Source organism: Anolis sagrei, chromosome 3 (genome assembly GCF_037176765.1).
Source record: "Anolis sagrei isolate rAnoSag1 chromosome 3, rAnoSag1.mat, whole genome shotgun sequence".
Taxonomy (NCBI): Eukaryota; Metazoa; Chordata; class Lepidosauria; order Squamata; family Dactyloidae; genus Anolis; species Anolis sagrei.
The window spans coordinates 27,257,225-27,274,117 of NC_090023.1; the positions used below are offsets into that span (position 1 = coordinate 27,257,225).

At 36.8% G+C, this 16,893-nt stretch overlaps 1 protein-coding gene across 2 annotated transcripts in view; it reads right to left on the reverse strand.

Annotated features, from left to right (window-relative positions):
• The window catches only part of RDX (radixin), a 44,577-nt gene that overhangs the window by 23,701 nt on the left and 3,983 nt on the right, over positions 1–16,893 (reverse strand). The window contains exons 1-4 of one of the 2 annotated variants that reach the window (XM_060770986.2): positions 10,402–10,423; positions 9,770–9,845; positions 3,474–3,557; positions 195–290 (exon numbers count right to left, since the gene is read on the reverse strand). In XM_060770986.2, the coding sequence (XP_060626969.2) occupies positions 195–290; positions 3,474–3,557; positions 9,770–9,781 (192 nt within the window). In that variant the 5' untranslated portion in view covers positions 9,782–9,845; positions 10,402–10,423. Of the gene's footprint in view, positions 1–194; positions 291–3,473; positions 3,558–9,769; positions 9,846–10,401; positions 10,424–16,893 lie in introns of those variants that run through there. The other variant, XM_060770985.2, reaches the window with a different exon arrangement.

Consider the following 16,893-nt stretch of genomic DNA (forward strand, 5'->3'; position numbering starts at 1 on the left):
AATCGCTAGTCGTAATTTATATTTAATTTGGGAGAAACATAATAACAAAGAGCTACCAAGGCAGGAAAACTGTTGAGGAAGATAGAAGAGTCAACAAACTTACTGGGGTAAGGAAGCAGCCCATTAGTTGTGGACTGCTCCCCCAGCCAGGCAGAGAATGAATTATTTCAAACTCTATACCTATCATGCATTACCTTTTTATTTAATTTCAACCAAGTTGTATATCCTTTGCTGTCCACATATTGAAGTCCAAAAAACCAGACTTCCCGCAAGCCAACTGTTTTTACAACCTTAAAAAGAAGAAATGCATTAGTATTGATCATATAACGTAATTTATAAATATTTGAGTTTCCTTCTCCACTTCTTTTTAACATGACAGCAACCCCATTGGATTAGAATAAAGTCCAAATAATTCCAATATGATATTTCCCACAGTGACCAACCAGATGATGATCCATTCATCTATTCCAGAGGTGTCTCCAGATGTTTGGGCCTCTCAGAAGTCCCAACTAGCTTCTCTAGTGGTCAGGAATTCTTGGTTCTCAAGCACAAAACACCGGGTGAGCCACAGATTTGACACCACTGATCTATTCATTCATTCATCAGTCCACCCATCCCTTTATATATACATTATTTCCTTGAAGCTGGGACTCAAGGAAGCTTCTAAATAGAAAGAACTGCAAATTAAAAGCACAGGTGGCTAGAACCATACAGAATAGCATTAAACTGTCAATAAAATTAAAATAATTCAAAAGAGTAGAAGTAGGGCAGCACATTAAAGGCCCTTATCTTGCAAAATACAGTAAGTCACTAAAATGCTGCAGCAATAAAAAGGTCATCACATGTCTAGAAATGGACATCTGCGCAGGAGACAACGTAGCCTTCCTAAGAAAGGAGCACCAGAATTTGAGAGTAGCCATACAGAAGACCCTTTTTCTCATTCCCACAAGATGTTTCTGAGATGGCTATAAGATTGAAAGATTAGCTTCCCCTAGAGACCTTAGAACTCAAGACTGTGGAGTAAAAGGACAATAGCTCTTCGGTTTTTTAAGAAACCGATATTCAGAGTCATAATATCTCTGATCCTAGAAGTAATGTATAACCATCTTAACTGCTAGCCATTAACAGCCTGATCTCCATAGCTTTGTTTGTTTAATCCTCTTTTGGAGTTAATGAACATCATTAGGGATCCCGGAGATCTTTGTCTGGACTAACCAACCTAGTTTCTAGGCTAAGATCAGGACACAGTTCTCCTTTGCAATGGAGCTAATTCCATTTTGAAAATTCAAGTTAAAACACCAAAAGCTTAAATATTTGTTGGAAAATATATATGATTTAATTATTATAATTGAAAGATTTACTGCTAAACCCACACAAAATCGGAAAAGAAGGATTTACAACTGAAACATACAAAAGTGACATATGAAAGCATACATTCATGGTCACATGTTATGGCAACAAAGTCCATCACTTAAGTGCTGTGTAAAAACCTTGCCTTGAATTTCCCACAACTCAACTTCACTCCATGTCAGAATCCTGATCTCATGAAAGAGGAAAATTCTTTTTCCATCCAGTTTCTTTGCACCTTGAAAATTTTCCCAGGGTTGTTGGTACTGCATAAATACAATATTTCAGATGCACAGCTCACTTGTTATTTTTGCGTAATGGACTAGCAGACAGAGATTCATTCTTTTCCGACCAGCTTAGTATTCACATTTGATTAAGTACATGTGTTAATATCTATTTTTTAACAAGAACTAAAAGCACGCATATCTATAAGACAAACCTTGCAAGCTGGTTTTAAAATAAATATTTTAGATTAATTTAAACAGAGAACGTCAACAAAAATCTGTTATAAATATCCTCAGTATATCTAGGTTACCAAAATATATGATTTCTTTAAACTCACCATTACCTGAACACTGCTAGAACAGGTCTCAGACTGCTGAATATACAAATATGGATACATGCTTCAGCAGTAGGCCTTTCGTTGCAGCATTTCAACAACTAATAAGACAATGTACTTTTATAGAAGTTAGAAACTTTTACTTCAACCAATCAATTGGCTCTCCCTTCCTGCCCACAGAATTCATCCATCTAGCCTGTCTTCCTCACTCTACCCACTTCAACACTCTGTCATCCATGGAATTATGTACTCTCTCAATCCCCATATCCATTCAGATGTTTCTCACATGGTCCACTCAAATGCCTTTACTCCACTCCCCCACTGTAGTACACAGACTTTCTCCCTCTCCACCTCCCTTTTTTTCCACTGTTCTTTCTCTTCCAGATTTGAGTGCATACCCTTCCTGGAGACTCTCCTTTTGCTTGCTGTTCTGATTCCTAACATATTAACCAATAGAACACACATTGACTCTCTGTCAATGTTTTGAAGATCTGAACCAAGAAAAAGTAGTAAGGGCCTAGCATGCTTGCCTCAAAGTTCTTGTGATCACATGCAATTTCCTAAAGTCCCTTTGGCAAAATGAATATTCCAGGTCTGATTGTGGCTTCATCCATGAAGCCACAATCACACACTTCTTGAAGAAGGTAGTGGAGGCCGTAATGCCAAACCGAGACAGTTAAGCAAGAAGACATTGAGATAAGACATTGAGGAGCCAGAGATGAAGGAGTGGTCAAATAGTCTGAGGCAGAGGAACCAAAAAGATGGAAGAATGGTCAGACAGTCTGAATCAAAGGTAGGAGATAAGCCAAGAAATGTAGCTGAAAACAAAATTGTGTTCTAAACTTAAAGTCGAAGTAGTGACCACTGAGAGGGAGTTCCTGAGGTGTTGCTACTGCAGCAGACAAAAAGGAATTGGTCCATGAGGTCTCTTCCAACTCTATGATTCTATGATTCTATAATGTGATTTTCCTGTTTCTTGAAAGGGGGTTGGACGGGATGGCCCGACTCTATGACTCTATGATTAGGTGGGAACTGCCCTTAGGTGAGGTTACCACCAAAAAGATTTCAGAAAAGCTCTAGAAGATTCTGAGTGGTGATCTGTGTAACCACAAAATAACCCATTTATTCACACAGAACACAAAGAAGAAGAAGAAAACAGACCATCTGGTATGCAACCTCATATGCATGTCAAAAACAAAATGCAAAAACACATACACAGAATCATTACTGTATTAAGATAAACAATACAAAGACAAACTGCTGTTTGCTATTGAAACAATAAGCAGGTAAAATAACATTCCCTCCAATTTATATATAAGGAAAAAGATGGGAAGTTTCTGGTCACAATTTACAAGAACAGGTTTACATTTTGTTTTATAAAGTAAAACAACTTTTTCATAAAACAGGTTCTATAAACAAAAAATGTTTGTATAAGATCATATAAAATGTAAAACTCCAGTTTTCTGCAATGATTGTCATACATATCTGAAGCTTTTACTTGCTTTTCTTCTAATGAAAAATTTTGGTTTTGTTATACCTGAATGAAACCATAGTAAAATAAAGTTACCTGATCAAAAAGTTGTTTTCCTGTTGTGTTAGGCTGAATGGCAAATTCCAGTTCTGCGTCCATTGTAGTAACTCTTACATTAATCTGCACAGAACAAAAATGTATATTATAAAATGTATCTTTTATTCTTAGAACAATAATAAAATTACAAACTGCATGACGGCCCTGTCTTTTTTATATTCCCTATAACTAAAATCAAAGAAAAGCAATCTAATTAAAATTAGTACAGTTGAAGTCTCTTTTTATACAAATTGTATACTAAATGGCAGTCTAGTATACAATGATTAAATGTCACCGCCATCTGGAAACTTATTTAATTGATCTATCCAAGTTCACGCTCAGGAGATCCCTGAGTCTTTTGTATTGGTAATTAATACCTTTTGTGATAAAGGAAAGTGCCTCAAACATATGCCATTGTTTTTGTGGGAATGAGACAGTAGAATTAACTGTCCATTACCTATAACTGTGTTAGTTTGAAAAATACAAAGAACGGACCCTTATAGTAAGATGTTAAGGCATTACAAATATGTCAATTTGGCATAAAAATAGCAATGCATTATGGCTAATAAAAACTGAGGCGGGAACTCCACAAACTTCCTTGGGTAGCTTTAAAGAAACCAAAACACTTACTCTCAATTTCTTTATTTTGATACAAATTTGTTATCTATTAATAAGTATATATAAACTTGTTTATACATATAAACACACACAAACTCTTTTCTGTCTGGATCAAATTTCTACCCAGTTATCTTCTAAAACGTTCACAATTTAAATGCTACATCTTATTTTTTTTGTTGTGACAAATCAAATCAAACAATGCAGAATATGCTACAACGCAAATTCCCACTAACCTCTAAGGAAACATTATTTACATTAAGAGCTAAACATAATCAATGTCTTTTATTCCGAACAAATAGTGACAGATGTGTGTTCATTTACATACACAGATCTCTATGAAACATATAACTCACAGAAATCACAAGACTAGAAAAGTTATTAATTTAGATTGTTAGGATTCTTCCACAAAGTAACAAGCATGCAACAGCTTAAAACCGGATTTGGCTAACAAGGTGTTCTCCCAACAATTAGAGTTGAGCCTCCAACTTCTGGTGTATGAAGATATTATATATAGTAATGAGTGACAATATATGGCGCAGGGGCCATATGTGGCCCACAAAGCTGCAGGGTTTTTGATAAGTTGCAAGGCATTCCAGTGCTATTTGAGCATAAAATACTTATTTGAAAAGACATGGACATTTAGTTACTTGTTTTAGGTTCCTTTTTTCTGATTTTTGACAGTCTGTGTAGCCCCTGAAGGGACCAAGAGACAGAAAATTGGCCCATCACAGTTACCTATATATAGCTTTATATTTATAAACTGTCTGTTGTTGAGATAATAGCAAGATGCATTTCTTAATGGTATTTTTACCGCCATTTAATCCTTCTCAGAATGGCTTGTAAAGATCAGCAGTGTAACATTTCCTGCCCTCGGGAGTACAATTTAAAAGTGCCTAGACAAGAAACTGTTTTTGCTTTTCCAAATGGCACCGGGACAAGAAGAGTCCTTTTCATTCTATTGTCAAATGGCTACCGTCAACATATAAACATATTATGTCAGCAGCTGAATACTGTACGGAGAATTAAGTCACCTTTAAACCCAATCTGAACTTGGGTCCTCATTACACTAGAGAACGGATACACTTTAAATCCTGTTTCTGCCTCCTATAGAATTCTAGGGCTTGTAGTTTAGGGAGGGGCCTTTAAACTGCTCAGCCAAGGAAGTCCTGGGCTTCACTAAACTACAAACCTCGAATTCTGCAAGAGGCAGAAACCGGATTTAAAGTAGATCCATGCATGAAGATTTGTTTCTTCAAATCACCTGTGCTCATACTGGGAGTATCAAGATTCTTCCACAGTTGAAAATACGATACTTTCTTCGAATCACTCAGCTTGGAAGAAGTATGCATTTGTACACAATCTGTTTGAAGTATTCTCCACTGGAAACATGTTTTTGTTTTCATGGTTAGGCTTCTGAACAGAGGCTGGATGGCCACCTGTTAGGGGTGCTTTGAACCTGATTTTCCTGCTTCTTGGCAGGGGGTTGGACTGGATGGCCCACGAGGTCCCTTCCAACTCTATGATTATTTGTTTTAACTATTATAATGATTACCTTGCCATTTCTCCAAAATGCTCAAGGTGGCTTACATAATGATAGAAAGAATGTCTTGCATATGCCTAGATTTATCAACTTTCCTGCCAGAATTACAATTAGTAATTACACTATACCAACCCCACTTTATTTTCTCTACTCCAGTGCTGCTTTGGGCCTTGGGGGAAAATAATGGCAATAGGACCGGGGTGACTGGCCCCTAAGGCACCAGTAGTATTTGCCCTTCTCTTTGAATGACCTTCAACTTATAAATGTATTAATTAAATTAAATTCCATAATTTTGGTCCCAAAATATTCATGAGCATATACGATAGTGCCCTTTTTTTTAACTTGAAATGAATGAGGTCTTGATCTTTTCCAACTGAAGCATGCCATTGAATTGCGCAGGAGGATCTAGCAATGCCTAAAGAAATGTTCTCTTTGGGCTTCTAGCACAATTCTACAGTTAACTACTGGCAGATGTTCTATAGCATTCAAAGCTCTTTGTGTATAATTGAAACTGTATTCAACAAGCTTTTGTAATATGAAGGCCTATGCTGAAATATGAATAAACATTTTCCTCCCTTCTACAGCAAATGTGCATTTATGCATGTTTGAGAAAAAAACTGAAAATACATTTACATTCTGTAAGAAATTATAATCTCTAAAAACTAGATGATAGATCTAATAGAAGGGCAACTCTATTTGGTCTGATATCAATTTACAATACAAAATACAAAGTTGGGTTCTAATTTAAGAACATGGAACCGGGTTAAACTTTTCTATCCTCTCCTCTTTTTCTGACAGCCTCCCTCTGAAAATTGTATATAGAACAAGACAGCCTTTTAGAATGGGACAAAATGCTGTACTCAGTAAAGAGGGATACCCCAAATAGAGTAGAGAAATTTTCCTCAAGAAAATACTGGATTCACTGTGTTTTGGAACTGTTAATGACTACTGAGCTTAGTTATTGTTTATTTATTTATTTTGTGCCAAAAGCATTGCATAAATAAATATAAAACTTATAAAAAGAGAGGGAACACGAGTGGTTAAATAATTTTTGACCAAAAACAGGCAACAGCAGTTATATACCACTTTTCTCACCCCTAGGGGGACTCAAAATGGTTCCCAACATAATCAATGGCAAAATACAATGCCTTACAGCTAAAACAACCCATATCAAAGCAACAACAATGACAATAGATTAAAACCATTCAAATTATAAAACTATAAAACAACAGTCAAAATACATACTTGAATTAGGACACCTATTTCTAAACTGAATTGACATTGCAAATATTCCTGTGGTTCCGAGGACACTGTTAAAAATACGCCATTTGAGCATCAGCCTGAAGTTCCCCAAAATATAATCTAAATAATTTGCTTCTAAATAATGTAAACATAGTACATTAAAGGGTCTGTCCTTTCATGTGCTTTCCTAAAGGAATCCCTCAAAGATTCTCTTCTCCCACTCACAGCCATTTATGCCGCCCAAAGTCTATCTAGAGGTGGGAGCACTCTAAAAAGTATAGGATTGAATGAGAGGGAAGGAATCGTCCCACATCTCACAAAAGCCTGCCCAGTTTGGAATAATATTCATTTTCCCAGTAGATCCCCTTGTTCCAACCAATATTGTTCTAAAGCAGCTTTTGCGGAGTTCCCTCTCTTTTACATATCTAACAACCTAAACCTGGGGTCCTCAAACCTTTTAAACAGAGGGCCAGGTCACAGTCCCTCAAACTGTTGGAGGGCCGGATTATAATGTTGAAAAAACCATGAATGAATTCCTATGCACACTACAAATATCTTATTTGGAGTACAAAAAACACTTAAAACAATACAATAATTAAAATGAACAATTTAAAAATATATAAACTTATTACTATTTCATTGGGAAATGTGAGCCTGCTTTTGGCTGGTGAGATAGGATTATTGTTGTTGTGCGCTTTCAAGTCATTTCAGACTTAAGTTGACCCTGAGCGAGGGCCGGGAAAATGACCTTGGAGGGCCGTATCCGGCCCCCAGGCCTTAGTTTGGGGACTCCTGACCTAAACCTTTATTCAAGGGAAATGAAAACAAAGATAAGGGAACAAATATATAATTGAAACTGTATTCAAAAGCAGTCCTCCTGTATTTGTGGAATTTTGCCAGTTAAATATTTTTCCAAGTAAAATGGAATTCAATGCAAGGAAGAACTGTAGATTTTGTATTTTGAAAAATGTATTACCGTATTTTCCGGCATATAAGACAACTGGGTATATAAGACAACCCCCAACTTTTCCAGGTAAAATATAGTGTTTGGGATATACTCGCCATATAAGGCTACCCCTCCTCCAACGCACACCAAATAATTTTTTTTTAAAGACCATCAGATTTGATTTTAAATCGAAGACTATCTGAGTGGCTCTTTGGCTTAGAAATGGAGATGAGCACCAACCCCCAGTCGGACACGACTAGACTTAACGTTAGGAGAAAACCTTTACCTTACCTAGAGTGAGACCAGGGCTGGGTTCAACAACCTTTCCCCAACAACAACAACAACAACAACAGAACCCTAGAGTCCAACCCCATTCCTGCCAGGCAAGAACACACAATGCAAGTCCTCCCAACAGGTGGTCATCCAGCTCTGCTTGTTAATAGTAATAAAGATGATGATGATGATGACGACGACGACGACGACGACGACGGAACCCTTGAGTTGGAAGGGACCCCAATGGTCATACAGTCGCTCTCGGCATCTCAGAGTGGCACAGCTTATACCCGGAGTACAAGACAACCTTTTAAGATGATTTTCCTGGGTTAAAAAGTCATCTTATACACCAGAAAACATGGTACTAACTGTGATTGTGACAATCCAGAGCTAAAACTATGCTGCAGGTGATAGCCTAACCACCAACCAATGCCTTCTGGCATTGCTAGTAGTGATGCATAACCAACTTTTTACGACCAAGATTTTGCATCAACAGATCTTGCTACACTTTATCATGTTGAATGTTTGCCTTTCTATAGAGTGTGACACTCTATAGAAAGACTAGTTCATTATTTCTGAATATGCAGTTAGATGAGGAAAACAAAACAAAACTGTCTTCTCTGACAGCAAGAGCTCTTTACTTCTACAGGAAGAACAAATGTGTCTTTATACATGCAGACAACAATATTGTTCCGTTGTTTTTTTAAAAAGAAAGCTATAGAAAATTAAACTGCAATAGTCACATTGGGTGATTCAAGGCCATAAGCATGGTATAGTCTTTTTCAAGTAATTTGGGCATCTAACCAGAACAGTAACAAAAAAATTCAACATCAGAGACAATGCAGGGCCAGAGGAGTGAGCACTCCAAAGTGGCAGAATACTAACATTTCATTAAGAGTCACACAACATGCACACAGTCAAAATAAAAAATACTCCCATCTCCCATGAAAAAACTTTGCCAGAGAGTGAGTAATCCACACCAGTGATTCTTAGACTGTTGTCCTCCAAATGTTTCAGATTTCCAACTCCAAAATTCCTAATTACTGACAAGGTGTGGTTGGACCTTCTGAGAGCTGCAGTTCAAAATATGTATAGGACAAAAGACTGAGAATGTGATTTAAAAAATTAGAATGTGGTTTAGAAAATTATGCAGAGCACACACTTTCCACAAAGCTATCCTCATTTTTATATCTGTTAGACAACTCTGTGGTTCTCAGCATGCTAAGCTGGAAATGTTAAGAACAATCCTGAATATATTTACAATGCCTTCGTCCATTTTATAAAATGTTGGCTGATTTCCCCATGACTGCTTCTAATACTTCAGATAAGAATTAGAATGGATACACCATGCTTCCAGTTCTTTTCCTCAATAGATGATGTACTTCTCTGGTGTAAAAACATCACACAGCATCAAGACAAGTGAGAAAAAGTCACATTCCAACCATGTTTCCCATCTGACTACTTCTATGAAATGAAACCGCTCAGAAGGCATGGGATTGTTAAATCACACTTTCCCTTTACTATGCCTTGAGATTAAGTGCAAATTCTGGGAATTATGACACTGGTTACAACCCAGTCCCTTTCCATAATTTTAGTAGGATAGAAAGGTTCTATTTAATACCAACAAATTACAGGATGAACTGAAAGTACTTAAGGGATTCAAAATGGTTTACTTACTGGTTTCGGCATTTTGCCCCCTTTTCTGTGTTTCTTGTTCAGTTAAAACATCAACTGGACTCAATCTTGTTTTCTTCTGTGAAAACAAAGCAATTATTTATAATTACCTGTACTTTATCTTTTACTAACCAGGTAACCGACCCCTTCACTCTATATTTATTTATTTATTTATTGCCATTATAGCCCAGCTTTTTCCTGAAGTAGATATTGAAGGCAGCTCAAAATTGTATAAAATTTAGGAACAAAATTAGCTCTAATATGTATTTAAGAAATCAATTTAAAACAATTAAAGATATGTCCTTAGAAAGTTGCATTCTCCACAGACAGGCCACTTCTAAAAGTCTGCTTGGTCTTTTTTAAAATCAACTTTAACTGACAGCACTATGTAGTATTTGAGTGTTGGACTAGTACTGTGGAGATCAGAGTTATTATTATTATTATTAAACTTTATTTGTACCCCGCTAGCATCTCCCGAAGGACTTGATGCGGCTTACAAAGGCCAAGGCCTCAACACACAACATAACAATACAAAACCTAAAGCAAATTAAAAACAATTAAAGCAATTCAAATTCCCACTCATTGACTGTGGGCAAGTCACACATTATCAGTCACAGAGAAAGGCAAAAACGAACCTTTTCTGAACAAATCATGCCAAGAATACACCACTAGGGTTGACTTGAATCAGAAATATTTTGAAGGTCCACAACAACAGTAGCTAGGAGGCCAACGCAGGCTCCCTTTTAGAGCTAAAAAACAACCACAAAGAAAGTACATATTACATCCATTAAAGATCACAAAATTTGGGGAGGGTAATATTTCATAATACAATCCTTTAGACATCCTGGATTTAGGTTATAATGAGGTTTACTATGAGCCAGAAGTTTGAAATTCTGCTTGGAAACAGACCAGTAGTTAGTTAAACTGTCATAAAAATGAATTTAGTTGTTTCAATAAATTGCCCTAATCAATAGTCCAGCTACAGCTTCGAAGACCAACTCACTTTCCAAGTACTTTTCAAAGACAGTCTTACATTAGCTAAAGTACAGTAATCCCAGTGGCATGTAAGTCTATCTTATATTAATAGACATGTGAAATTTCAAAAAAAAAAATGAAGCCTTGAATGAAAAAGCTGGGGATTTTTTTATTTTCTGGAAAAAACACATTTTCAGAAAAATTGAAATAATGCAACACTAGCACAACTTATAGAAAGTCTATTTGTTGTTTTAAGAAAAAAATGTTTTATATAACTTGGCTGTGTGTAAAGGTTCAGGAAACCTATTTATGGGTCAGAAGCTCTGTAACAAAGTACAATAAATTGAAAAGTAGAAACAAGTTAATTTTACCTTGCTAATGTATTGTGGCAGCTCAAAAATTTAAACAACACACTACATACTTTTGAATGCATGATAAACTTAAAGGAGCATTCAAAAGTAATTCAGGGAGAAAGCTGCTATTTCCATAGGGAATCTACGAGACCATACTCATGTGCTCAAGTAATCCCAAGAAATGTATTGTCGAAGGCTTTCATGGTTGGAATTACTAGGTTCTTGTGGGTTTTTTCGGGCTATAGTGTCATGTTCTAGAGGCATTTTTCCTTACGTTTCGCCTGCATCTATGGCAAGCATCCTCAGAGGTAGTGAGGTCTGTTGGAAATAGGACAATGGTTTTATATATCTGGAATGGCTGGGGTGGGGCAAAGAGCTCTTCTCTGCTAGAGCTAGGTGTGAATGTTTGAACTGACCACCTTCATTAGCATTTGAAGGCCTGGCTGAGCCTGGGAAAATCTTTTGTTGAGAGGTGTTAAGATGTGCCTAGTTGTTTCCTCTCTGCTGTTTTGCTGTTGTAATTTTAGAGTTTTTAAATACTGAGAGCCAGATTTTGTTCATTTTCATGGTCTCTTCCTTTCTGTTGAAATTGTCCACATGCTTATGGATTTCAATGGCTTCTCTGTGTAGTCTGACATGGTGGTTGTTGGTGTGGTCCAGCATTTCTGTGTTCTCAAATAATATGCTGTGTCCAGGCTGGTTCATCAGGTGCTCTGTAATGGCTGACTTCTAGTCTGCAGTGCCTTTCATGTTCCTTGATTCGTGTTTGGGTGCTGCGTTTGGTGGTCCCTATGTAGACTTGTCCACAGCTGCATGGTATACGGTAGACTCCTGCAGAGGTGAGAGGATCCCTCTTGTCTACAATATCAAGGGGTAAATTCTCGAAACACTGTGCTTTAAGGCAAATCATGGCCTTCTTTGCTGCTGCACTGCTGAAATTTGATGGCAGAGACAGGTAGAGTTCAGGATAGGGAACCACTGAAAACCTCTTCCTCTCACAAAATTCTCCATCAGGTTTCACAGAGTAACATTTATCAGGAGTCAACTGTTTACAATGTTAATGCAGAATGCTTTATACTTTCAGTGTTCCAGTTTCTGTTAACCTCCACAAGTGTCAATTTGCTTTGCAAAGAGTTCCAAAACCAGTAGGAAGTAAAGCAAATATTATGATAGTTGATTTAAGATTGTTTCACCTGGACTGTTTCATTTTCCTGAAAGGAGTAGAATTCCACCCAAAGCTTCCATAATAAAAAATTATAGACGTAAGTCCTTAAGAGATTATCAAATTGATTTAATTATAAAAGTGGGTTCAGAACAAAATACACACATCTGCTTTAAAAAGAACTTCAAAGAAGTAGTTGTCATTGTTGTTTACACACACACACACACACAATCAGTCTTGTGGTACTTTGAGAATTATAGCATAAGTTTTCATGAATGATAGACCATTCCATCAGATGAATGAATGCTCAGTTGGTCAGTGTACACAGAGAGATAAAGAAAATATAAATGGGAACCAGATGGGCAAGCGATAGCAAATGTAATATTCTGCAATTGCTCTGTAGTTTCTACATAGCATGGTAATTTGGCCCCACTGCTCTCAAGCTATCTCATTGACCTAAACCTGTGTAATGCTAGCAGAGTAAACATTTCTACTATTGTAGTTGTACTTCATTACACCATTACAAAGCACAACCTCAGGCACATACAACAGCCTTTGCACTAACTCTCAGTGTACAATCATTGCATGCAACAAGTCTTGCACTGGCACAATGATATCAGTTGATACAGACCTCCATACCCAAGGATATAGAAGCAATCTCCAAGTTACAAACAACCCATAGTTACAAACAGAGGTGAGATAACAGGAAGTGAGAGAAATTTACCCCTAGGAAAGAAAATTCGCTCCTGGAAGAGTTATCATGGGAAAAAGGTGTCTCAACTGAAGCTTTATTCTTGCTCTCACAACAAGCCAATTATCAGGTGAAAATCTTCTGAACAGGGGCACAGATAGCCACACAAACACCACAGGGGTGTTAACCCTATCCTATGTTACCAAAACCTTACATATAGATAGATTGAGTTACACTTTAAAAAGTACCTGTTCTGACTTACAAACAAATTCAACTTAAGAATAAAACTAAAGAACCTATCTTGTTTATAACTTGGGGGCTGCCTGTATACACACTAAAAGAATAACCTCAGTCTCCAAATAAAATGGACTTAGTCCATGGTAACTTTTCGCATAAACTGTAATTTATTATGTTGCCACAAGTAACGTCATTTCTTACCCAGAGTTCCCTGGAACCCTATGGGTCTACAAGAGGTCACTATGAGTTCATTGAGAAATTGTGACCAAATATAAACATTTTCTAGCAGCAGCTGTAATAATTTTTACACAGAAGTTCCCGGAGACCTAGGAATAATTTCAAGGATCCCTCCTGTGTAACAAGGCAATAAAGCAAATAAGATTTCAAAATTAATGTGGCATTTCAGTTACTGGTGTCTAAAAGTTGCAAAGTTTACACCAACATTATTTAACAACCTAGACATGACAGAATTGACAGTTAACAAGCCTAGAAATGAATAGTAGTTCAGCTATGAGCTGTCCCTAATGTCTTCACTAACTGAAACTCTGTTTCTTCAAACAAAACCTTCTTTGTATAATGAGTTGCCAAAATGGCAACATGTTTACATTCAAAATTTCTTCAGACTGCTATTGTGCATTATTTCAATATACACAGTAATAATAACTATGCCAAATATCAACATACATAGAATATTCAAAATTATCTGTTATATAATATGTGTATTAAAATATCTAAAATGAATGTAGGGAATCAGCTCAGTTTGTATATAAAAAAGTTAAGAACATTAGAATGTCACTTAGCTTCTCAGAAACGTATTGTGGTTTAATTTTTTTATTCTTAATTCCAAACCAAAATATCTAAACCAGAAATAAAACAATACTTCAATTTTTTATTGACCATAAACAGAGCTGATACAGTTTCAAATGCCAAACAACCACAAGTCAGAAGATGAATGTGCAGCTCATTTTTTTCCTAAAATAATTTTACATTATGTAAAAGATTGTAAATCACTCAAATAGTCATCCCAGGCAAAGTTGCATTAAAGTCACACTATCTCATCAACATGGGCAACCACTAATGGCCAAGTATGATTGTCTTCCAGAGGTAGCCTTGATGGTGGATCCATAAATGATGTGAGCTAACTATACTGACTATATTCTTTATTTAGAAGCAACACTTCTAAATGAAGAAATATCAACAAGAAAAATGACTTTTTAAAAAATAATTTTGCAAGTCGGTATGTGCACAGAAGAAATCTAAATATTAACATACTTGGATTGCTAAAAGTTTTTAAAATCTCTCACCAGAAACACATGACAAATTTTCAAAGCCATGGATTAAGAAGGCAGGCCTTTTATGAATTGGTAACTGGTTAAAGAATAGAAAACAGAATAGTATTAAGCATCACTAAATTAACAAGAGACAGTCTAGGGCAGGGGTCCTCAAACTAAGGCCCGGGGGCCAGATACGGCCCTCCAAGGTCATTTACCCGGCCCTCGTTCAGGGTCAACCTAAGTCTGAAACGACTTGAGAGCAAACAACAACAACAGCAGCAGCCAAAAGCAGGCCCACACTTCCCATTGAAACGCTAATAAAATAATGTTTGTTAAAAAATTTCTTCATTTTAATTATTGTATTCTTTTAAAGTGTTTTTGCACTACAAATAAGATATGTGCAGTGTGCAAAGGAATTCATTCATGGTTTTTTCAAATTATAATCTGGCCCTCCAACAGTTTGAGGGACTGTGACCTGGCCCTTTGTTTAAAAAAATTGAGGACCCCTGGTCTAGGGTTTTCACATGAATGAAAAAACTCCTACAAACTCCAATTTTTTAAAAAGGTTTTATCTCTGTTGGTGTTTATCCTCCAGTCTGCTATTAATGTTTAACTGAAAATGTAACTTAATTATTTCATTGTCTATTGTTTGCTGCTGTCATTATTATTTTGATGTGGATGTTGGGAATGATTTGGGTGTTAGTCATTCTTTGTTTAGTATTGTACAGCATTTAATGTTTGCCGCAAATTGTAAACCGCCCTGAGTCCCCACGGGGAGATAATTTTAACTACATAAATGCTGACAGGATTTGATCTTAAAGGGTAAATGAAAAGATCAATCCAGTGTAGAAAACCAATGAGAAATTATCTATAATAGAGACTACACTGACCCCTTGGTATCTACTGGAGTTTTGTTCCAGGATCCCCCATAGATACCAAAATCAATGGATGTCTAAGTCCCATTATGTAACATGGCACAATAAAACGGTATATCTTACCTAAAAAGGCAAAATCAAGATTTGTTTTTGAAGTTTTGGTGCCTAAAAAATCTTTCCAAGCCTTGGTTTAATCCATGAATGCAGAATATGTGATATCGAGAATAGACTGAATTAATAAAAAGACTGAAAATGAAATGGTCATGAAGTGGCCCTTACACACAGCCATATAACCCTGAATGTCAAGGCAGATAATCCACAATATCTTCTTTGAACTGGATTATCTGAGTCCACACTGACATACAATGCAATTCAATGTGGATTTCATATAGGTGTGTGGAAGGGGCCCTAGTCTCAGAGTCCTAGTCCACCACATCAACAATTACACCACAATAGCACTCCACTTATTAGATTAGCAAAAAGAACACAAAAGTATATGTTGTGCCGTTGTCCCCCCACCCTATTCTGTCCCCAATTTGCCTTTGGTAATTTCTCACCTGGTGAGGAGAAATGAATATCATAAAAGCTTGTAAATGTAACCACTAACAGCTCTTTTACTTAAACCAACAGATGTACTACGCTAATATTGATATCAGGATGCAAGTCAGATGTACTTCATTTTTTTTTAAAAAAAATTGTTCTACCATGAAGCAAGCTCAGAAATATGCTGCCCTCTTAAAAGTATAATCAAAACCTTGCCTCCTTGGTGTGGGAAGAAAAGGAAGATACAAAGAGCCTGGATAGAAATTTCTGACCTCAATGTACAATTACTGCTTCCTCCAATTGCTGGCAACCTCTTGGGACTCTTCCCACACCCAAGAGACTGTGACGGAGGGGGCTGGGTAGACATTTGGTAGCTGCTGACATGCAAAACGTGTTAACAGTGTGCTTGTCCCCATTTGCAACAAGTAGACAAGCCACATGGTGGAGATGTTTTTAGTTCATCTTCCTCCTTTACCCCTAGGCATTTCCTCCACTCCATAAAATGATTAGTTTTACTGCACACATAGAAAGAGTGGGAAGAACAAAAACATCTTGATCCCTCTTGGATAGTAGTTGACTAAACAAGTTTATATTGGAAATCTCATAGCAAACAGTTCAAACACAGTTCCTAACCAAACACAAGAACTTCAGCTTGGACTGCGAAAGACCTGCTGCTGGATCTCAGGGATGCTTTCCATTATACAAAAAATGAGTTACTCCTGAGATATTCAGTGAAATCTTCCTTTACTCCCTACAAATTAGGCTGCCCAGCTTCTATCCCAAAGGGCACTTTGTTGTTACGAATCTTCAAGCTATAGCTGATTTATGGCGAACCTATCATGGGGTTTTCTTGGCAAGACTTGTTCAGAGAGAGTTTACCATGATTGCTTTCTTCTTACTTGTTTTTAGGTCCCACTGTGCTCAGGCAAGCAACTTTCCGTAAATGTATGACAACCTTAAGATCCTTCCCACACAGTAGCCAAGAAATCCAAAGAAATGAAAAAGGTGGGGAGAATA